The following is a 25000-nucleotide window of genomic DNA, read 5'->3' as shown; positions in this document are numbered from 1 at the left end:
CATTTAATGGAGAGTAACTTGTAGCTTAGTTACATTTAATGGAGAGTAACTTGTAGCTTAGCTACATTTAATGGAGAGTAACTTGTAGCTTTGCTACATTTAATGGAGAGTAACGTGTAGCTTAGTTACATTTAATGGAGAGTAACTTGTAGCTTCGCTACATTTAATGGAGAGTAATTTGTACCTTAGTTACATTTAATGGAGAGTAACTTGTAACATAGCTACATTTAATGGAGAGTAACTTGTAACTTAGCTACATTTAATGGAGAGTAACTTGTAGCTTAGCTACATTTAATGGAGAGTAAATTGTAGCTTAGTTACATTTAATGGAGAGTAACTTGTAGCTTTGCTACATTTAATGGAGAGTAACTTGTAGCTTTGCTACATTTAATGGAGAGTAACGTGTAGCTTAGTTACATTTAATGGAGAGTAACTTGTAGCTTCGCTACATTTAATGGAGAGTAATTTGTACCTTAGTTACATTTAATGGAGAGTAACTTGTAACATAGCTACATTTAATGGAGAGTAACTTGTAACTTAGCTACATTTAATGGAGAGTAACTTGTAGCTTAGCTACATTTAATGGAGAGTAAATTGTAGCTTAGTTACATTTAATGGAGAGTAACTTGTAGCTTTGCTACATTTAATGGAGAGTAACTTGTAGCTTAGTTACATTTAATGGAGAGTACCTTGTAGCTTTGTTGCGTTTAATGGAGGGTAACTTGTAGCCTAGTTACATTTAATGGAGAGTAACTTGTAGCTTAGTTATATTTAATGGAGAGTAACTTGTAGCTTAGCTTCATTTAATGGAGAGTAACTTGTAGTTTAATTACATTTAATGGAGAGTAACTTGTAGCTTAGCTACATTTAATGAAGGGTAACTTGTAGCTTAGTTACATTTATTGGAGAGTAACGTGTAGCTTAGCTACATTTAATGGAGAGCAACTTGTAGCTAAGCTACATTTAATGGACAGTAACTTCTAACTTAAGCTAGAAGTTACTCTCCAATAAATGTAGCTAAGTTACAAGTTACTCTCCATTAAATGTAGCTTAGCTACATTTAATGGAGAGTAACTTGTAACTTAAGCTACAAGTTACTCTCCATTAAGTTACAAGTTACTCTCCATTAAATGTAGCTAAGCTACAAGTTACTCTCTATTAAATGTAGCTAGTAGCTAGTAGCTTGTAGCTTAGTTACATTTTATGGAGTGTAACTTGTAGCTTAGTTACATTTAATGGAGAGTAACTTGTAGCTTAGCAACATTTAATGGAGAGTAACTTGTACCTTAGTTACATTTAATGGAGAGTAACTTGTAACATAGCTACATTTAATGGAGAGTAACTTGTAACTTAGCTACATTTAATGGAGAGTAACTTGTAGCTTAGCTACATTTAATGGAGAGTAACTTGTAGCTTAGCTACGTTTAATGGAGAGTAACTTGTAGCTTAGCTACATTTAATGGAGAGTAACTTGTAGCTTAGCTACATTTAATGGAAAGTAACTTGTCACTTAGCTACATTTAATGGAGAGTAACTTGTAGCTTTGCTACATTTAATGGAGAGTAACTTGTAACTTAGCTACATTTAATGGAGAGTAACTTGTAACTTAGCTACATTTAATGGAGAGTAACTTGTAGCTTCGCTACATTTAATGGAGAGTAACTTGTAGCTTAGTTACATTTAATGGAGAGTAACTTGTAGCTTAGCTACATTTAATGGAGAGTAACTTGTAGCTTAACTACATGTAATGGAGAGTAACTTGTAACTTAGCTAGATTTAATGGAGAGTAACTTGTAGCTTAGTTACATTTAATGGAGAGTAACTTGTAGTTTAATTACATTTAATGGAGAGAAACTTGTAGCTTAGCTACATTTAATGGAGAGTAACTTGTAGCTTAGTTACATTTAATGGAGAGTAACTTGTAACTTAGCTACATTTAATGGAGAGTAACTTGTAATTTAGCTACATTTAATGGAGAGTAACTTGTACCTTAGTTACATTTAATGGAGAGTAACTTGTAGTTAGTTATATTTAATGGAGAGTAACTTGTAGTTTAAGTACATTTAATGGAGAGTAACTTGTAGTTTAAGTACATTTAATGGAGAGTAACTTGTAGCTTAGCTACATTTAATAGAGAATAATTTATAATTAGATATAATTATTGAATATGAAAGTGTAAGGTGACTATTTCAGTGTTGATATTTGAGCGTGGAAAGTTGGGCCCGAGATGAAAAAGGTTAAGAACCACCTGTCCTAGAAAGCGTCGCCGCGGCAACACACCAACACTTTATAATGGGTCGTTTTTATTGAAATGTGCGCAGGTGTCCTGGGAAGTGACTACATCAACGCCAATTACGTGGACGGTTACAGGAAGCAGAACGCCTACATCGCCACCCAGGGCCCGCTGGCCGAGACGTTCGGGGACTTCTGGAGGATGGTGTGGGAGCAGCGGGCCGCCTCCGTGGTCATGATGACACGCCTGGAGGAAAAGTCACGGGTGCCAAAAAGCGATTTACTGACTTGACGCGTACTTGCAATATTGCTCAGCTTGATGTGGACAATGTGTGTGTGTGTGTGTGTGTGTGTGTGTGTGTGTGTGTGTGTGTGTGTGTGTGTGTGTGTGTGTGTGTGTGTGTGTGTGTGTGTGTGTGTGCGTAGATCAAGTGTGACCAGTACTGGCCCAGTCGGGGGACGGACACATACGGGACAATCCAGCTCACCCTGCTGGACACCATGGAGCTGGCCACCTTCTGTGTGCGCACCTTTTCCCTCCACAAGGTGAGTTCTCTCTCCGCACTAGAAATGGTGGCCTAGTGAGCGGGCTCAGCTCAGGTTAAAGGCCAGCGAGAAGAGAGCTCCGCGCCTCCTCATTTATTTGGGCATTTCCTGATTACATGGCTGCAGCTGTTTCTAAGGGGAGGGGGTCATAAACAGCTGCCGCACTCGGTTACAAAAAATTTAAAGAAAAGGTGCCTGGTCCGGTGTCAGGTCTTCTTTGTAGATCTCAGGGTCATGACAAGGTCTTCCTGTGACTGTCCAGGAAATCAAAGAAACCGACACCTCCATGTTGCATCCCATCGCACACAGTGGATAGGCCTTTTGCTTGATAAGAACAAAGACAGCTTTTGTCTTCTCGCAGGGGGCAGCCTGAACTCATGGGAAAACAAGTTGTGTGATAACTTATATACAGTTATTCTGACTATAAGAGTGCGACAAATTGAAAAGAAAACTAAAGCGAAAGGGGGGGGCTGTACTAGAAATGGTGGCCTAGTGAGTGGGCTCAGCTCATTTTAAAGGCCAGCGAGAAGAGAGCTCCGCGCCTCCTCATTTATTTGGGCATGTCCTGATTACATGGCTGCAGCTGTTTCTAAGGGGAGGGGGTCATAAACAGCTGCCGCACTCGGTCACAAACAATTTAAAGAAAAGGTGCCTGGAGCGGTGTCAGGTCTGCTCCCTCTCTGCTTTGTAGATCTCTGGGTCATGACAAGGTCTTCCTGTGGCTGTCCGATTGATCAAAGAAACCGACACAGTAGATAGGCCTTTTGCTTGATAAGAACAAAGACAGCTTTTGTCTTCTCGCAGGGGGTAGCCTCAACTCATGGGAAAACAAGTTGTGTGATAACTTATATACAATTATTCGGACCATAAGAGTGTGACAAATTGAAAAAAAAAAACTTATGCGAAGGGGGGGTACACAAGAAATGGTGGCCTCGTGGGCGGGCTCAGCTCAGGTTAAAAGCCAGCGAGAAGAGAGCTCCACGCCTCCTCATTTATTTGGGCATTTCCTGATTATATGGCTGTAGCTGTTTCTAAGGGGAGGGGGTCATAAACAGCTGCCGCACTCGGTCACAAACAATTTAAAGAAAAGGTGCCTGGAGCAGTGTCAGGTCTGCTTTGTAGATCTCAGGGTCATGACAAGGTCTTCCTGTGGCTGTCCAATAGATCAAAGAAACCGACACCTCCATGTCGCATCCCATCGCACACAGTGGATAGTCCTTTTGCTTGATAAGAACAAAGACAGCTTTTGTCTTCTCGCAGGGGGCAGCCTGAACTCATGGGAAAACAAGTTGTGTGATAACTTATATACAATTATTCGGACCATAAGAGTGCGACAAATTGAAAAGAAAACTAAAGAAAAGGGGAGGGCGGGGGCACTATAAATGGTGGCCTAGTGAGCGGGCTCAGCTCAGGTTAAAGGCCAGCGAGAAGAGAGCTCCACGCCTCCCTCATTTATTTGGGCATTTCCTGATTACATGGCTGCAGCTGTTTCTAAGGGAAAGGGGTCATAAACAGCTGCCGCACTCGGTCACAAACAATTTAAAGAAAAGGTGCCTGGAGCGGTGTCAGGTCTGCTTTGTAGATCTCAGGGTCATGACAAGGTCTTCCTGTGGCTGTCCGATTGATCAAAGAAACCGACACCTCCACGTCGCATCCCATCGCACACAGTGGATAGGCCTTTTGCTTGATAAGAACAAAGACAGCTTTTGTCTCCTCGCAGGGGGCAGCCTGAACTCATGGGAAAACAAGTTGTGTGGTAACTTATATACAATTATTCGGACCATAAGAGTGCGACAAATTGAAAAAAAAAACTAATGCGAAGAGGGGGCACTAGAAATGGTGGCCTAGTGGGTGGGCTCAGCTCAGGTTAAAGGCCAGCGAGAAGAGAGCTCCACGCCTCCTCATTTATTTGGGCATTTCCTGATTACATGGCTGCAGCTGTTTCTAAGGGGAGGGGGTCATAAACAGCTGCCGCACTCGGTCACAAACAATTTAAAGAAAAGCTGCCTGGAGCGGTGTCAGGTGTTAATGAACCATAAATATAAATATCGGTGCAAACACACTCCACAGTACTGCAGACAAAAGATGTACTATTCAATAGAACCTAGTGTGCACTTCTTTCTGTCGTAAATTGTGAATAATATTAGACTGGACTTAGTGGGCAGTCAAAGGAGGTCGTCCCTCCCCAGGGTGATGAGATTTGACCAGCGTGCCTCTGTGGCCTACTTACAAACACACAAACCAGGCCAACTCTGGCTTTTAAGTCCACTGTCACTTCTCAGAAAGTCGTGTTGTCGTGAATCATCGCATCATGGAGGATCGTGTTTGTCGTACGGCCAAACAAACGTGGTGAGGTGGAATCATCAAAGTGGGATCATTCCTTCTCTTTTGTGCGCTGATGTGGGTTTATAACAAGTATCATTATCACTGGAGGACGAGGAATAGCTGAACATGCTTCACTACACACCGTAGGAGGATACAATAGCTCACCGGCGTCACAATGTGAACAAACGCCATGGGTGGATCTACACCTGACATCCACTGTAATGATACCAAGTACTAGAGCGTATCTAGTCAATATTATTATGATTACATTTAAAAAAGAAATGGTGGCCTAGTGGGCGGGCTCAGCTCAGGTTAAAGGCCAGCGAGAAGAGAGCTCCACCGCTCCTCATTCATTTGGGCATTTCCTGATTACATGGCTGCAGCTGTTTTCTAAGGGGAGGGGGTCATAAACAGCTGCCGCACTCGGTTACAAACAATTTAAAAAAAAGGTGCTTGGAGCGGTGTCAGGTCTGCTTTGTAGATCTCAGGGTCATGACAAGGTCTTCCTGTGGCTGTCCAATAGATCAAAGAAACCGACACCTCCATGTCGTGTACATGAAACATATGTTTATTATTGTAATTTAGTCCTTAAATAAAATAGTGAACATCCATCCTTAGCTACTTCTAAATCACTAATCCTGGCCTCCATGGCGACAAATTAAGTGGGTTTATAACAAGTACCATTATCACTGGAGGACGAGGAATAGCTGAACATGCTTCACTACACACCGTAGGAGGCTACAATAGCTCACCAGCGTCACAATGTAAACAAACGCCATGGGTGGATCTACACCTGACATCCACTGTAATGATACCAAGTACTAGAGCGTATCTAGTCAATATTATTATGATTACATTTAAAAAAGAAATGGTGGCCTTAGTGGGCGGGCTCAGCTCAGGTTAAAGGCCAGCGAGAAGAGAGCTCCACCCCTCCTCATTCATTTGGGCATTTCCTGATTACATGGCTGCAGCTGTTTCTAAGGGGAGGGGGTCATAAACAGCTGCCGCACTCGGTCACAAACAATTTAAAGAAAAGGTGCCTGGAGCGGTGTCAGGTCTGCTTTGTAGATCTCAGGGTCATGACAAGGTCTTCCTGTGGCTGTCCGATTGATCAAAGAAACCGACACCTCCACGTCGCATCCCATCGCACACAGTGGATAGGCCTTTTGCTTGATAAGAACAAAGACAGCTTTTGTCTTCTCGCAGGGGCAGCCTGAACTCATGGGAAAACAAGTTGTGTGATAACTTATATACAGTTATTCTGACTATAAGAGTGCGACAAATTGAAAAGAAAACTAAAGCGAAAGGGGGGGGCTGTACTAGAAATGGTGGCCTAGTGAGTGGGCTCAGCTCATTTTAAAGGCCAGCGAGAAGAGAGCTCCGCGCCTCCTCATTTATTTGGGCATGTCCTGATTACATGGCTGCAGCTGTTTCTAAGGGGAGGGGGTCATAAACAGCTGCCGCACTCGGCCACAAACAATTTAAAGAAAAGGTGCCTGGAGCGGTGTCAGGTCTGCTCCCTCTCTGCTTTGTAGATCTCTGGGTCATGACAAGGTCTTCCTGTGGCTGTCCGATTGATCAAAGAAACCGACACAGTAGATAGGCCCTTTGCTTGATAAGAACAAAGACAGCTTTTGTCTTCTCGCAGGGGGTAGCCTCAACTCATGGGAAAACAAGTTGTGTGATAACTTATATACAATTATTCGGACCATAAGAGTGTGACAAATTGAAAAAAAAAAAACTAATGCGAAGGGGGGGTACACAAGAAATGGTGGCCTCGTGGGCGGGCTCAGCTCAGGTTAAAGGCCAGCGAGAAGAGAGCTCCACGCCTCCTCATTTATTTGGGTATTTCCTGATTACATGGCTGCAGCTGCTTCTAAGGGAAGGGGGTCATAAACAGCTGCCACACTCTGTCACAAACAATTTAAAGAAAAGGTGCCTGGAGCGGTGTCAGGTCTGCTTTGTAGATCTCAGGGTCATGACAAGGTCTTCCTGTGGCTGTCCAATAGATCAAAGAAACCGACACCTCCACGTCGCATTCCATCGCACACAGTAGATAGGCCTTTTGCTTGATAAGAGCAAAGACAACTTTTGTCTTCTCGCAGGGACAGCCTGAACTTTTGGGGAAACAAGTTGTGTGATAACTTATATACAATTATTCTGACCATAAGAGTGTGACAAATTGAAAAGAACACTAAAACGAAGGGGGGCACTAAAAATGGTGGCCTAGTGGGCGGGCTCAGCTCAGTTTAAAGGCCAGCGAGAAGAGAGCTCCACACCTCCTCATTTATTTGGGCATTTCCTGATTACATGGATGCAGCTGTTTCTAAGGGGAGGGGGTCATAAACAGCTGCCGCACTGAGTCACAAACAATTTAAAGAAAAGGTGCCTGGAGCGGTGTCAGGTCTGCTTTGTAGATCTCAGGGTCATGACAAGGTCTTCCTGTGGCTGTCCAATAGATCAAAGAAACCGACACCTCCATGTCGTGTACACGAAACATATGTTTATTATTGTCATTTAGTCCTTAAATAAAATAGTGAACATCCATCCTTAGCTACTTCTAAATCACTAATCCTGGCCTCCATGGCGACAAATTAAGTGGGTTTATTACAAGTAGTATTATCACTGGAGGACGAGGAATAGCTGAACATGCTTCACTACACACCGTAGGAGGATAAAATAGCTCACCGGCGTCACAATGTAAACAAACGCCATGGGTGGATCTACACCTGACATCCACTGTAATGATACCAAGTACTAGAGCGTATCTAGTCAATATTATTATGATTACATTTAAAAAAAGAAATGGTGGCCTAGTGGGCGGGCTCAGCTCAGGTTAAAGGCCAGCGAGAAGAGAGCTCCACCCCTCCTCATTCATTTGGGCACTTCCTGATTACATGGCTGCAGCTGTTTTCTAAGGGGAGGGGGTCATAAACAGCTGCCGCACTCGGTTACAAACAATTTAAAGAAAAGGTGCCTGGAGCGGTGTCAGGTCTGCTTTGTAGTTCTCAGGGTCATGACAAGGTCTTCCTGTGGCTGTCCAATAGATCAAAGAAACCGACACCTCCATGTCGTGTACCTGAAACATATGTTTATTATTGTCATTTAGTCCTTAAATAAAATAGTGAACATCCATCCTTAGCTACTTCTAAATCACTAATCCTGGCCTCCATGGCGACAAATTAAGTGGGTTTATTACAAGTACCATTATCACTGGAGGACGAGGAATAGCTGAACATGCTTCACTACACACCGTAGGAGGACACAATAGCTCACCGGCGTCACAATGTAAACAAACGCCATGGGTGGATCTACACCTGACATCCGCTGTAATGATACCAAGTACTAGAGCGTATCTAGTCAATATTATTATGATTACATTTAAAAAAAGAAATGGTGGCCTAGTGGGCGGGCTCAGCTCTGGTTAAAGGCCAGCGAGAAGAGAGCTCCACCCCTCCTCATTCATTTGAGCACTTCCTGATTACATGGCTGCAGCTGTTTTCTAAGGGGAGGGGGTCATAAACAGCTGCCGCACTCGGTTACAAACAATTTAAAAAAAAGGTGCCTGGAGCGGTGTCAGGTCTGCTTTGTAGATCTCAGGGTCATGACAAGGTCTTCCTGTGGCTGTCCAATAGATCAAAGAAACCGACACCTCCATGTCGTGTACACGAAACATATGTTTATTATTGTCATTTAGTCCTTAAATAAAATAGTGAACATACTAGACAACTTGTCTTTTAGTAGTAAGTAAGTAAACAAAGACTCCTAATTAGTCTGCTGACGTATGCAGTAATAATAATAATAACTTTACATTTGTTGATATCTCAAAGTGCTACAAAGTATAAAAAAATTAAATAAAATAGAAATGAAAACATGAAAAACACTAGATAAAACAGAAACATAGATAAAAAATAGAAATAAAAGCATGAAAGCACTAATTAAAACAGATATGCAGTAACATATTGTGTCATTTATCATTATATTATTTTATCAACATTAAGAGGGACAAACTGTAAAAAATTTGATTATTAATCTACTTGTTCATTTACTGTTAATATCTGCTTATTTTCTGTTTTAACATGTTCTATCTACACTTCTGTTAAAATGTAATAATCACTTATTCTTCTCTTCTTTGATACTTGACATTAGTTTTGGATGATACCACACATTTAGGTATCGATCCGATACCAAGTAGTTACAGGATCATACATTGGTCATCTTCAAAGTGTCCAGGACATATTTCCTGACTTTATAAACATAATATATATATATATTTTTTTAAAACAGGAAAAAATATTTTATGACGATAAAAAAATATCGATGTAATCATAGTAGTATCGACTAGATGCGCTCTTGTACTTGGTATCCACCCATGGCATTTGTTTACATTTAGGGATGCTAGCTTGCTGTTAGCAATGAGCTATTGTATCCTCCTACGGTGTGTAATGAAGCATGTTTAGATATTCCTCGTCCTCCAGTGATAATGCTACTTGTAAGAAACTTACTTTATTTGAGTTTTGGATGATACCACACATTTAGGTATCGATCCGATACCAAGTAGTTACAGGATCATACATTGGTCATATTTAAAGTGTCCAGGACATATTTCCTGACTTTATAAACATAATATATATATTTTTTTTTTTAAAACAGGAAAAAATATTTTATGACGATAAAAAAATATCGATGTAATCATAGTAGTATCGACTAGATACACTCTTGTACTTGGTATCCACCCATGGCATTTGTTTACATTTAGGGATGCTAGCTTGCTGTTAGCAATGAGCTATTGTATCCTCCTACGGTGTGTAGCGAAGCATGTTTAGATATTCCTCGTCCTCCAGTGATAATGATACTTGTAAGAAACTTACTTTATTTGAGTTTTGGATGATACCACACATTTAGGTATCGATCCGATACCAAGTAGTTACAGGATCATACATTGGTCATATTCAAAGTGTCCAGGACATATTTACTGACTTTATAAACATAATGTAATTTTTTTCTTTTTAAAACAGGAACAAATATTTTATGACGATAAAAAAATATCGATGTAATCATAGTAGTATCGACTAGATGCGCTCTTGTACTTGGTATCCACCCATGGCATTTGTTTACATTTAGGGATGCTAGCTTGCTGTTAGCAATGAGCTATTGTATCCTCCTACGGTGTGTAGTGAAGCATGTTTAGATATTCCTCGTCCTCCAGTGATAATGATACTTGTAAGAAACTTACTTTATTTGATTAGTGATTTAGAAGTAGCTAAGGATGGATGTTAGCCGCTCTTCCTGAGGGCGTTTCAGTGTTATAACTTCACCTTTATCTTTACTTTTTACACCAAAAATGCATCTATTCTCCCTTTTCTGTCTACACACTGTGTCTGCTTGTAAGTACTCTGTGTGTGTGCGCTGCCCAACATGCTCCTCTGCTCGTAAAACCGGCAATGTCAAGACGTGACGACGCGCCGTCATGCTCGTTAAAAAATAAATAAATTATAAAATATGGGGAAGCGGTACTTTTTCAAACAGGGTATAGTACCGTTTTTGATTGATTAGTACCGCGATACCGTACTAGTACCGGTACAACCCCACATGGGAGTAAATAAAGGCTAATATTATACTGTTTTATAGGTTAAACAAACAAAATTCATTTTTTTTACCTTTTAATTAATTTATTTGAACAATTTGTATATTTCTTCCCGGTCACATGACCACGTGTTGCTAGGCAGATTCTGCCGAGTAAGAGGAGCTGCTCTGTATTCACTACAAAAACGTCTTCAGCATTTAATAATAATACAGCAATGAATGACAGATGTCCGCTTCCTGTTTTTGATTGCCAGAGCGGCAGCAGTGAACGGCGAGAAGTGCGCCAGTTCCAGTTCACCGCTTGGCCGGACCACGGCGTTCCAGAGTACCCCACCCCCTTCCTCAACTTCCTGCGCAGGGTCAAGACCTGCAACCCTCCGGACGCCGGTCCTATCATCGCACACTGCAGGTGCATAATCACACACACCGTGACCTCGCAGTGACACGGCACTGATACTGTCTTAGTGTTCCACAGACGCCATCTGCTGGTTCAAAAAAGTCACTACATTTGGCCCCCTAAAAGGCCGCCAACACATGTGTGTTTTGGAGCTGGGGTCCATATGGACTGCCGCGGTACTCCGTTGTAATACACTTTCCCACCACTAGTGGCAGTAATGACATTATCAAACAAACAGAAGAAGTCTGGAGCGAAAGTCATAGAGAAGTTGCTTAAGCGCACAAATTATGACTAAAGTGGTAAAGCTGTATTTTCATTGGCACTTTAATTTTATTACATGTATATTATTAATTTAGTTTAATTATTTTAGCTCAACATAATTGTATGTGAATATATTTTATTCATGACTCTCTTCTTATGCAGTATATTCGGTTTGTACTTATTTGTCTAATCAGCCTGACCTAAGTCTAAGGTTTATGTGTTAAATAAATATTAATCTTTGAGATTAACACTTGGTTTCTTATCATTTGACAAGAATGTAAAGTGTAAGTAGATTAGATAACATTAATAGTGTGTGTGTGTGTGTGTGTGTGTGTGTGTGTGTGTGTGTGTGTGTGTGTGTGTGTGTGTGTGTGTTTTAACACCCTCCAAACGCCCCACCACCCATTGTTTACCTATATCTCACCTGTATTTGAAAGGGGCGCCGGAAGTTGGCTGTCTCCCTGTAATGTTTGATCCTGTTCTGTCTCCCTGTAATGTTTGATCCTGTTCTGTCTCCCTGTATTGTTTGATCCTGTTCTGTCTCTCTGTAATATTTTTGATCCTGTTCTGTCTCTCTGTAATGTTTGATACTGTTCGGTCTCCCTGTAATGTTTGATCCTATTCTGTCTCCCTGTAATGTTTGATCCTGTTCTGTCTCCCTGTAATGTTTGATCCTGTTCGGTCTCCCTGTAATGTTTGATCCTGTTCTGTCTCCTTGTAATGTTTGATCCTGTTCTGTGTCCCTGTAATGTTTGATCCTGTTCTGTCTCTCTGTAATGTTTGATCCTGTTCTGTCTCCCTGTAATGTTTGATCCTGTTCTGTCTCCCTGTAATGTTTGATCCTGTTCGGTCTCCCTGTAATATTTGATCCTGTTCTGTCTCCCTGTAATGTTTGGTTATGTTCTGTCTCCCTGTAATGTTTGATCCTATACTGTCTCCCTGTAATGTTTGATCCTGTTCTGTCTCCCTGTAATGTTTGATCCTGTTCTGTCTCCCTGTTGTGTTTGATACTGTTCTGTATCCCTGTAATGTTTAATCCTGTTCTGTCTCCCTGTAATGTTTGATCCTGTTCTGTCTCCCTGTAATGTTTGATCCTGTTCCGTCTCCCTATAATTTTTGGATCCTGTTCTGTCTCTCTGTAATGTTTGATCCTGTTCTATCTCCCTTCAATGTTTGATCCTGTCCGGTCTCCCTGTAATGTTTGATCCTGTTCGGTCTCCCTGTAATGTTGGATACTGTTCTGTCTCTCTGTAATGTTTGATCCTGTTCTGTCTCCCTGCAATGTTTGAGCCTGTTCTGTCTCCCTGTAATGTTTGATCCTGTTCTGTGTCCATGTAATGTTTTATCCTGTTCTGTCTCCCTGTAATGTTTGATCATTTTCTGTCTCCCTACGTTTGATTCTGTTCTGTCTCCCTGTAATGTTTGATCCTGTCCTGTCTCCCTGTAATGTTTGATCCTGTTCCGTCTCCCTGTAATGTTTGATCCTGTTCTGTCTCCCTGTAAAGTTTGATCCTGTTCTGTCTCCCTGTAATGTTTGATCCGGTTCTGTCTCCCTGTAATGTTTGATCCTGTTCTGTCTCCCTGTAATGTTTGTCTGATCTTGAATGGGATTTTGCTGAAAATGTTTAATTTCCCCTCGGGGATGAATAAAGTCTTTGTGATTGTGATCCTGTCTTGCACCTCAGCGCCGGCGTCGGCCGCACCGGCTGCTTCATCGTCATCGACGCCATGTTGGAGCGCATCCGCCACGAGCGCACCGCCGACATCTACGGCCACGTCACGCTGATGCGCTCGCAGAGGAACTACATGGTGCAGACGGAGGACCAGTACAGCTTCATCCACGAGGCGCTGCTGGAGGCGGTGGCCTGCGGGAACACGGAGGTGGCGGCCAGGAGTCTCTACTCCTACATGCAGAAGCTGGCCAAGGTGGAGAACGGCGAGCACGTCACCGGCATGGAGCTGGAGTTTAAGGTACGGTAAGACGGCCCCTCAGGGTCTCATATTCTTCTTTGTCCTCGAAGGTTCATGGACAACACTGTTTTATTTTCATAAATAGTGCAAGGCTTTTGCTTTCCAGCAACATGTCTTTTTCTGAGTCCATCTCTCGCTCTCTCTGGCTCCAACTCCAACTCCAACAACCTGTCTCGTTCCGGCTGCTGCTAATAAAGGCGACAGGTGATTAGATAACAAGGCCCCACCTGGGCCATCTACTCACCTGTCGCTGTCTCCGAGGTCGGTCCTTGCACACCCGGTTCCGCGGCAGGTCCGCAGGCCACGCCCCCCCTCCACAAAGATCAAGTAAAATAACAAACAAAATAACAAATTAAATAGCGAAATAATGAAAATTCATCCTGTTTCTAAATCGGTTAATTATTACAAAAAAAAAAGATTATTATTATTTTTTGTTTCTTATTGAGAATCCAATTTTGAAAATAAGATTTTAGGCCATCTCCATGTGACCAGAAGGAGCTTTTCTAACCTGTAACCTCTTTTTGTTGTTGTTTTTTCTCCTGAAAGTGTAATGGAAATACGACTTTTAGAGTCACGTTAAGACCTGTAGACAAAGTAAATAATAAACAAAAATATGATTAGAAATATGTTAAGTTTTCCTTGACTTTTTGTTTTTGTTTTACACAAAAAGTGCCAACAAAAATAATACAAAGCGGTCAGAATATGAATTTCAAAAATTACATAATCTTTCATTTTTCACTTAAATATGACTATAAATCTGTTAAGTTTTCCTTTATTTTTATTTTTAAAAATTTACAAAAAAAGTGCCAACAAATATAATACAAAGCGGTCAGAATATGAATTTAAAAAAATCACATAACCTTTCATTTTTCACTTAAATATGACTATAAATCTGATAAGTTTTCCTTTATTTTAATTGTTTTTAAATTAGAAAAAAGTGCCAACAAAAATAATACAAAGCAGTCAGAATATGAATTTAAAAAATCACATAACCTTTCATTTTTCACTTAAATATGACTAAAAATCTGTTACGTTTTCCTTTATTTTCTTTTTTTTTTTAATTAGAAAAAAGTGCCAACAAAAAAAATAAAAAAGCGGTCAGAATATGAATTTAAAAAATCACATAACCTTTCATTTTTTATTTAAATATGACTATAAAGCTGTTACGTTTTCCTTTAGTTTCTATTTTTTTTTAAATTGAAAAAAGTGCCAACAAAAAAAATAAAAAAGCAGTCAGAATATGAATTTAAAAAAATCACATAACCTTTCATTTTTTATTTAAATATGACTATAAAGCTGTTAAGTTTTCCTTTATTTTTATTTTTAAAAAATTTGAAAAAAGTGCCAACAAATATAATACAAAGCGGTCAGAATATGAATTTTTTAAAAATCACATAACCTTTCATTTTTCACTTAAATATGACTAAAAATCTGTTACGTTTTCCTTTATTTTCTATTTTTTTTTAATTAGAAAAAAGTGCTAACAAAAATAATAAAAAAGCGGTCAGAATATGAATTTAAAAAATCACATAACCTTTCATTTTTTTATTTAAATATGACTATAAAGCTGTTAAGTTTCCCTTTATTTTTATTTAAAAAAATGTGAAAAAAGTGCCAACAAATATAATACAAAGCGGTCAGAATATGAATTTAAAAAAATCACATAACCTTTCATTTTTCACTTAAATATGACTAAAAATCTGTTACGTTTTCCTTTATTTTCTATTTTATTTAAATTAGAAAAAAGTGGCAACAAAAAAAATAAAAAAGCGGTCAGAATATGAATTTAACAAATCACATAACCTTTCATTTTTTATTTAAATATGATTATAATATAATCAAATAATATAAATTTCAAAAATCACATAATCTTTCATTTTTCACTTAAATATGACTATAAATCTGTTAAGTTTTCCTTTATTTTTATTTTTTTTTAAATTGAAAAAAGTGCCAACAAATATAATACAAAGCGGTCAGAATATGAATTTAAAAAAATCACATAACCTTTCATTTTTCACTTAAATATGACTAAAAATCTGTTACGTTTTCCTTTATTTTCTATTTTATTTAAATTAGAAAAAAGTGCCAACAAAAAAAATAAAAAAGCGGTCAGAATATGAAATTTAAAAAATCACATAACCTTTCATTTTTTTATTTAAATATGACTATAAAGCTGTTAAGTTTTCCTTTATTTTTATATAAAAAAAATTTGAAAAAAGTGCCAACAAATATAATACAAAGCAGTCAGAATATGAATTTAAAAAATCACATAACCTTTCATTTTTCACTTAAATATGACTAAAAATCTGTTACGTTTTCCTTTATTTTCTATTTTTTTTAAATTAGAAAAAAGTGCTAACAAAAATAATAAAAAAGCGGTCAGAATATGAATTTAAAAAATCACATAACCTTTCATTTTTTTATTTAAATATGACTATAAAGCTGTTAAGTTTCCCTTTATTTTTATTTTAAAAAATGTGAAAAAAGAGCCAACAAATATAATACAAAGCGGTCAGAATATGAATTTAAAAAAATCACACAACCTTTCATTTTTCACTTAAATATGACTAAAAATCTGTTACGTTTTCCTTTATTTTCTATTTTATTTAAATTAGAAAAAAGTGGCAACAAAAAAAATAAAAAAGCGGTCAGAATATGAATTTAACAAATCACATAACCTTTCATTTTTTATTTAAATATGATTATAATATAATCAAATAATATAAATTTCAAAAATCACATAATCTTTCATTTTTCACTTAAATATGACTATAAATCTGTTAAGTTTTCCTTTATTTTTATTTTTTTTTAAATTGAAAAAAGTGCCAACAAATATAATACAAAGCGGTCAGAATATGAATTTAAAAAAATCACATAACCTTTCATTTTTCACTTAAATATGACTATAAATCTGTTACGTTTTCCTTTATTTTCTATTTTATTTAAATTAGAAAAAAGTGCCAACAAAAAAAATTAAAAAGCGGTCAGAATATGAAATTTAAAAAATCACATAACCTTTCATTTTTTTTTATTTAAATATGACTATAAAGCTGTTAAGTTTTCCTTTATTTTTATATAAAAAAAATTTGAAAAAAGTGCCAACAAATATAATACAAAGCAGTCAGAATATGAATTTAAAAAATCACATAACCTTTCATTTTTCACTTAAATATGACTATAAATCTGTTAAGTTTTCCTTTATTTAATTTTTTTTTAAATAAGAAAAAAGTGCCAACAAAAATAATACAAAGCAGTCAGAATATGAATTTAAAAAATCACATAACCTTTCATTTTTCACTTAAATATGTCTATAAATCTGTTACGTTTTCCTTTATTTTTATTCTTTTTAAATTGTACAAAAAAGTGCCAACAAATATAATACAAAGCGTTCAGAATATGAATTTAAAAATCACATAACTTTTAATTTTTTATTTAAATATGATTAGAAATCTGTTGAGTTTTCCTTTGTTTTCTTTTTTTTCTCTTTTTACAAAAAAAGCGATGAGGTGGCGACTTGTCCAGGGTGTGCGCCGCCTTCCGCCCGAATGCAGCTGAGATAGACTCCAGCACCCCCCCGCGATCCGAAAGGGACAAGCGGTAGAAAAGGAATGGATGGATAACAAATTAAATAGCAAAAAAATGAAATAACAAATGAATAGGGGTGCACAAAATAATCGATTCACGTCTGAATCATAATTCAATTTCATCCTGATTCTAAATCGGTTCATTATTTAAAAAAAAAAAAAAAAAAAAAAAAGATTATTATTATTTTTAGTTTCTTATTGAGAATCCATTTTTGAAAAGACGTTTTTAGGCCATCTCCATGTGACCAGAAGGAGCTTTTCTAACCTGTAACTTGTTTTTTGTTGGTTTTTTTCCTGAAAGTTTAATGGAAATTTGACCATAACTTTTAGAGTCACGTAAAGATCAGTAGACAAAGTAAATAACAAACAAAAACATGATTAGAAATCTGTTAAGTTTTCCTTGACTTTTTTTTTGTTTGTTTTACACAAAAAGTGCCAACAAAAATAATACAAAGCGGTCAGAATATGAATTTAAAAAATCACACACCGGTAACCTTTCATTTTTCACTTAAATCTGTTAAGTTTTCCTATATTTTTATTTTTTTTTAAATTACAAAAAAGTGCCAACAAATATAATACAAAGCGGTCAGAATATGAATTTAAAAAAATCACATAACCTTTCATTTTTCACTTAAATATGACTAAACATCTGTTACGTTTTCCTTTATTTTAATTTTTTTTAAATGAGAAAAAAGTGCCAACAAAAAAAATAAAAAAGCGGTCAGAATATGAATTTAAAAAATCACATAACTTTTATTTTTTTTATTTAAATATGACTATAAAGCTGTTAAGTTTTCCTTTATTATTATTATTTTTTTTAATTGAAAAAAGTGCCAACAAATATAATACAAAGCGGTCAGAATATGAATTTAAAAAAATCACATAACCTTTCATTTTTCACTTAAATATGACTAAAAATCTGTTACGTTTTCCTTTATTTTTTTATTTGTTTTAATTAGAAAAAAGTGCTAACAAAAATAATAAAAAAGCGGTCAGAAAATGAATTTAAAAAATCACATAACCTTTCATTTTTTATTTAAATATGACTATAAATCTGTTAAGTTTTCCTTTATTTTTATTTTAAAAAATTTACAAAAAAGTGCCAACAAATAAAATACAAAGCGGTCAGAATATGAATTTAAAAAAATCACATAACCTTTAATTTTTCACTTAAATATGATTAAAAATCTGTTACGTTTTCCTTTATTTATTTATTTTTTTTAATTAAAAAAAAGTGCTAACAAAAATAATAAAAAAGCGGTCAGAATATGAATTTAAAAAATCACATAACCTTTCATTTTGTATTTAAATATGACTATAAAGCTGTTAATTTTTCCTTTATTTATTTATTTTTTTTAAATGAAAAAAGTGCCAACAAATATAATACAAAGCAGTCAGAATATGAATTTAAAAAAATAACATAACCTTTCATTTTTCACTTAAATATGACTAAAAATCTGTTAGGTTTTCCTTTATTTATTTTATTTTTTTAATTAGAAAAAAGTGCTAACAAAAAAAATAAAAAAGCGGTCAGAATATGAATTTAAAAAAATCACATAACCTTTCATTTTTTTATTTAAATATGACTATGAAGTTGTTAAGTTTTCCTTTATTTTATTAAAAAAAAAATTGAAAAAAGTGCCAACAAATATAATACAAAGCGGTCAGAATATGAATTTAAAAAAATCACATAACCTTTCATTTTTCACTTAAATATGACTAAAAATCTGTTACGTTTTCCTTTATTTTTATTTTTTTTAAATGTGAAAAAAGTGCCAACAAATATAATACAAAGCGGTCAGAATATTAATTTTAAAAAATCACATAACCTTTCATTTTTCACTTAAGTATGACTAAAAATCTGTTACGTTTTCCTTTATTTTCAATTTTTTTTAAATTAGAAAAAAGTGCCAACAAAAAAAATAAAAAAGCGGTCAGAATATGAATTTAAAAAATCACATAACCTTTCATTTTTTATTTAAATATGACTATAAAGCTGTTAAATTTTCCTTTTTTTTTTTTTTTTTAAATTGAAAAAGGTGCCAACAAATATAATACAAAGCGGTCAGAATATGAATTTTAAAAAATCACATAACCTTTCATTTTTCACTTAAATATGATTAAAAATCTGTTACGTTTTCCTTTATTTTCTTTTTTTTTTTAATTAGAAAAAAGTGCCAACAAAAAAAATAAAAAAGCGGTCAGAATATGAATTTAAAAAATCACATAACCTTTCATTTTTTATTTAAATATGACTATAAAGCTGTTAAATTTTCCTTTATTTTTATTTTGAAAAAATTTGAAAAAAGTGCCAACAAATATAATACAAAGCGGTCAGAATATGAATTTAAAAAAATCACATAACCTTTCATTTTTCACTTAAATATGACAAAAAAATCTGTTACGTTTTCCTTTATTTTCTATTTTTTTTTTATTTGAAAAAAGTGCCAACAAAAAAAAATAAAAAAGCGGTCAGAATAGGAATTTAAAAAAATAACATAACCTTTCATTTTTTTTTTTTTTTAAATATGACTATAAAACTGTTAAGTTTTCCTTTATTTTTATTTTTTTTTAATTTAAAAAAAAGTGCCAACAAATATAATATAAAGCGGTCAGAATATGAATTTAAAAAAATCACATAACCTTTCATTTTTTTTATTTAAATATGACTATAAAGCTGTTAAGTTTTCCTTTATTTTTATTTTAAAAATTTTTGAAAAAAGTGCCAACAAATATAATACAAAGCGGTCAGAATATGAATTTAAAAAAAATCACATAACCTTTCATTTTTCACTTAAATATGACTACAAATCTGTTACGTTTTCCTTTATTTTCAATTTTTTTAAATTAGAAAAAAGTGCCAACAAAAAAAATAAAAAAGCGGTCAGAATATGAATTTTAAAAAATCACATAACATTTTTTATTTAAATATGACTATAAGGCTGTTAAATTTTCCTTTATTTTTATTTTTCAAAAATGTGGAAAAAAGTGCCAACAAATATAATACAAAGCGGTTAGAATATGAATTTTAAAAAATCACATAACCATTTCATTTTTCACTTAAATATGACTAAAAATCTGTTACGTTTTCCTTTATTTTCTTTTTTTTTTTAATTAGAAAAAAGTGCCAACAAAACAAATAAAAAAACGGTCAGAATATGAATTTAAAAAAAATCACATAACATTTTTTATTTAAATATGACTATAAAGCTGTTAAATTTTCCTTTATTTTTATTTTTTTTAAATTACAAAAAAGTGCCAACAAATATAATACAAAGCGGTCAGAATATGAATTTAAAAAAATCACATAACCTTTCATTTTTCACTTAAATATGACTATAAATCTGTTAAATGTTCCTTTATTTTTATTTTTTTTTTAATTGAAAAAAGTGCCAACAAATATAATACAAAGCGGTCAGAATATGAATTTAAAAAAATCACATAACCTTTCATTTTTCACTTAAATATGACTATAAATCTGTTAAGTTTTCCTTTATTTTTATTTTTTTTTAAATTGAAAAAAGTGCCAACAGATATAATACAAAGCGGTCAGAATATGAATTTAAAAAAATCACATAACCTTTCATTTTTCACTTAAATATGACTATAAATCTGTTAAGTTTTCCTTTATTTTTATTTTAAAAAATTTACAAAAAAGTGCCAACAAATAAAATACAAAGCGGTCAGAATATGAATTTAAAAAAAAAATCACATAACCTTTCATTTTTCACTTAAATATGACTATAAATCTGTTAAGTTTTCCTTTATTTTTATTTTTTTTAAATGTGAAAAAAGTGCCAACAAATATAATACAAAGCGGTCAGAATATGAATTTAAAAAAATCACATAACCTTTCATTTTTCACTTAAATACGACTAAAAATCTGTTACGTTTTCCTTTTTTTTTTTTTTTTTTTTAATTAGAAAAAAGTGCTAACAAAAATGATTTAAAAAAAGCGGTCAGAATATGATTTAAAAAAAATCACATAACCTTTCATTTTTTATTTAAATATGACTATAAAGCTGTTAAGTTTTCCTTTTTTTTTATTTAAAAAAAAATTGAAAAAAGTGCCAACAGATATAATTCAAAGCGGTCAGAATATGAATTTAAAAAATCACATAACCTTTCATTTTTCACTTAAATATGACTATAAATCTGTTAAGTTTTCCTTTATTTTTATTTTTTTTAAATTTACAAAAAAGTGCCAACAAATATAATACAAAGCGGTCAGAATATGAATTTGAAAAATCACATAACCTTTCATTTTTTTTATTGAAATATGACTATAAATCTGTTAAGTTTTCCTTTATTTTTATTTTTTTAAAATGTGAAAAAAGTGCCAACAAATATAATACAAAGCGGTCAGAATATTAATTTTAAAAAATCACATAACCTTTCATTTTTCACTTAAATATGACTAAAAATCTGTTATGTTTTCCTTTATTTTTATTTTTTTAAATTGAAAAAAGTGCCAACAAATATAATACAAAGCGGTCAGAATATGAATTTAAAAAAATCACATAACCTTTCATTTTTCACTTAAATATGACTAAAAATCTGTTACGTTTTCCTTTATTTTCTATTTTTTTTAAATTAGAAAAAAATGCCAACAAAAAAAATAAAAAAGCGGTCAGAATATGAATTAAAAAAAAATCACATAACCTTTAATTTTTTATTTAAATATGACTATAAAGCTGTTAAGTTTTCCTTTATTTTATTAAAAAAATTTTTTTAAAAAGTGCCAACAAATATAATACAAAGCGGTCAGAATATGAATTTTAAAAAATCACATAACCTTTCATTTTTCACTTAAATATGATTAAAAATCTGTTACGTTTTCCTTTATTTTCTATTTTTTTTTAAATTAGAAAAAAGTGCCAACAAAAAAAATAAAAAAGCGGTCAGAATATGAATTTAGAAAAATAACATAACCTTTCATTTTTTATTTATTTAAATATGACTATAAAGCTGTTAAATTTTCCTTTATTTTTATTTTAAAAAAAATTGAAAAAAGTGCCAACAAATATAATACAAAGCGGTCAGAATATGAATTAAAAAAAATCACATAACATTTCATTTTTCACTTAAATATGACTAAAAATCTGTTATGTTTTCCCTTATTTTCTATTTTTTTTTAATTAGAAAAAAGTGCCAACAAAAAAAATAAAAAAGCGGTCAGAATATGAATTTAAAAAAACACATAACCTTTCATTTTTTATTTAAATATGACTATAAAGCTGTTACGTTTTCCTTTATTTTTATTAAAAAGATTTTTTGAAAAAAGTGCCAACAAATATAATACAAAGTGGTCAGAATATGAATTTAAAAAAATCACATAACCTTTCATTTTTCACTTAAATATGACTAAAAATCTTTTACGTTTTCCTTTATTTTCTATTTTTTTTAAATTAGAAAAAAGTGCCAACAAAAAAAATAAAAAAGCGGTCAGAATATGAATTTAAAAAATCACATAACCTTTCATTTTTTATTTAAATATGACTATAAAACTGTTAAGTTTTACTTTATTTTATTAAAAAAAAATTGAAAAAAGTGCCAACAAATATAATACAAAGCGGTCAGAATATGAATTTAAAGAAATCACATAACCTTTCATTTTTCACTTAAATATGACTAAAAATCTGTTACGTTTTCCTTTATTTTCTATTTTTTTTAAATGAGAAAAAATTGCCAACAAAACAAATAAAAAAAACGGTCAGAATATGAATTTAAAAAAATCACATAACATTTTTTATTTAAATATGACTATAAAGCTGTTAAATTTTCCTTTATTTTTATTTTAAAAACATTTGAAATAAGTGCCAACAAATATAATACAAAGCGGTCAGAATATGAATTTAAAAAACCACATAACATTTAATTTTTCACTTAAATATGACTATAAATCTGTTAAGTTTTCCTTTATTTTTATTTAAAAAAAATGTATTTATTTATTTATTTAAATATGATTAGAAATCTGTTGAGTTTTCTATTTTTTTTTTTTTTCTTAAAAAATTAATAGGGGTGCACAAAATAATTGGAAAATTATTTAAGTGTTTTTCTGAGTAATTATTCACTCTCCTAAATGACAAATGTGGTTACTTGTCAAGTCCAGAGTAGGAAAGCTGCTACTAAGCCCTCCTATCCAAGAGTGCAGTGAAGGGAGCATATTATTCCAGATTTAATTCCTGCATGTCTGTCCTCCACACGCAGCGACTGGCCAACACCAAAGCCCACACGTCCCGCTTCGTCACAGCCAACCTCCCCTGCAACAAATTCAAGAACCGGCTTGTCAACATCATGCCCTACGAGACCACCCGCGTCTGCCTCCAGCCCATCCGAGGCCTGGAGGGGTCGGACTACATCAACGCCAGCTACATCGACGGTTACAGGTACGTTTATTCCGGGAGGGGGGGGGGGGGGGTTGGGGGCGACGACACTAACGGGACCTGGCCGCTTGTCGTCCCGCTTATCGTTTGACGAGCGAACGGATCGGAGAGGTTTGCGCCACGGCGCTGGCGACCTGTCGCGTCAGGTCAGCTTCAGCTTCACCGTCCTGTCTCGCCGCACGCCACTGTCCATGTCGTGAGATGCAAGGTAAAGATGATTCAGACTGCTTGTGCACACACTTTAGGACTCTTCACTTCTTGAACGCACCACGAAAATGAGGACAAGCTTCAAATACACAACATATTGTAGGATCTTACAAAACCAGTGAAGTTGTGTAAATGGTCAATAAAAAGAGAATCCTTTTTAACTTATATTCAATTGAATAGACTGCAAAGACAAGATATTTCATGTTCACACTGAGAAACTTTCTTATTTTTTGCAAATAATCATGAACTTAGAATTTAATGGCAGGAACACATTGCAAAAAAGGGCATTTTTACCACTGTATTACATGGCCTTTCCTTTTAACAAGACTCAGTAAAGGTTTGGGAACTGAGGAGACACATTTTCGAAGTGGAATTCTTTCCCATTCTTGATTAAGTTGTTCAACAGTCTCTCTTCTGATATTTTAGCCTTCACATTTTCAATGGGAGACACTCTTTTACTACGAAGCCACGCTGTTGCAACACGTGGCTTGGCATCGTCTTGCTGAAATAAGCAGGGGCGTCCATGACAATGTTGCTTGGATGCCAACGTATGTTGCTCCAAAACCTGTATGTACCTTTCAGCATTAATGGTGCCTTCACAGATGTGTAAGTTACCCATGTCTTGGGCACTAATACACCCCCATACCATCACACATGCTGCCTTTTACACTTTGACCCTAGAACAGTCCGGATGGTTCTTTTCCTCTTTGGTCCACAGTTTCCAAAAATCAATTTGAAATGTGGACTCGTCAGACCACAGGACACTTTTCCACTTTGCATCAGTCCATCTTAGATAAGCTCGGACCCAGCAAAATTTTTCTGGGTGTTGTTGATAAATGGCTTTGGATTTGCATAGTATCAATCAATCAATCAATGTTTATTTATATAGCCCTAAATCACAAGTGTCTCAAAGGGCTGCACAAGCCACAACGACATCCTCGGTACAAAGCCCACATAAGGGCAAGGAAAAACTCACCCCAGTGGGACGTCGATGTGAATGACTATGAGAAACCTTGGAGAGGACCGCATATGTGGGTAACCTCCCCCCCCTCGAGGGGAGACCGAATGCAATGGATGTCGAGTGGGTCTGACATAATAGTGAGAGTCCAGTCCATAGTGGATCTAACATAATAGTGAAAGTCCAGTCCATAGTGGATCTGACATAATAGTGAGAGTCCAGTCCATAGTGGATCCAACATAATAGTGAGAGAGTCCAGTCCATAGTGGATCTAACATAATAGTGAGAGTCCAGTCCATAGTGGATCTAACATAATAGTGAGAGTCCAGACCATAGTGGATCTAACATAATAGTGAGAGAGTCCAGTCCATAGTGGATCTAACATAATAGTGAGAGTCCAGTCCATAGTGGATCTAACATAATAGTGAGAGTCCAGTCCATAGTGGATCTAACATAATAGTGAGAGAGTCCAGTCCATAGTGGATCTAACATAATAGTAAGAGTCCAGTCCATAGTGGATCTAACATAATAGTGAGAGTCCAGTCCA

At 34.7% G+C, this 25000-nt stretch overlaps 1 protein-coding gene across 5 annotated transcripts in view; it reads left to right on the top strand.

Moving 5' to 3' along the window:
- LOC133618410 (receptor-type tyrosine-protein phosphatase S-like) overlaps window positions 1–25000 on the top strand; it is a 425684-nt gene that overhangs the window by 360002 nt on the left and 40682 nt on the right. For all 5 annotated transcript variants that reach the window (XR_012050994.1, XM_061978745.2, XM_061978743.2 and 2 more), the window contains 5 exons: window positions 2322–2497; window positions 2659–2778; window positions 10944–11098; window positions 13033–13318; window positions 23113–23291. Coding sequence is in view for 4 of the 5 variants with exons in the window: in XM_061978745.2 (XP_061834729.1) it covers window positions 2322–2497; window positions 2659–2778; window positions 10944–11098; window positions 13033–13318; window positions 23113–23291 (916 nt within the window). In the remaining variant the exon portion in view is untranslated. The remainder of the gene's footprint in view (window positions 1–2321; window positions 2498–2658; window positions 2779–10943; window positions 11099–13032; window positions 13319–23112; window positions 23292–25000) is intronic.

Source organism: Nerophis lumbriciformis, linkage group LG19 (genome assembly GCF_033978685.3).
Source record: "Nerophis lumbriciformis linkage group LG19, RoL_Nlum_v2.1, whole genome shotgun sequence".
Lineage (NCBI taxonomy): Eukaryota > Metazoa > Chordata > Actinopteri > Syngnathiformes > Syngnathidae > Nerophis > Nerophis lumbriciformis.
This window is presented reverse-complemented; position numbering and strand designations above follow the sequence as displayed.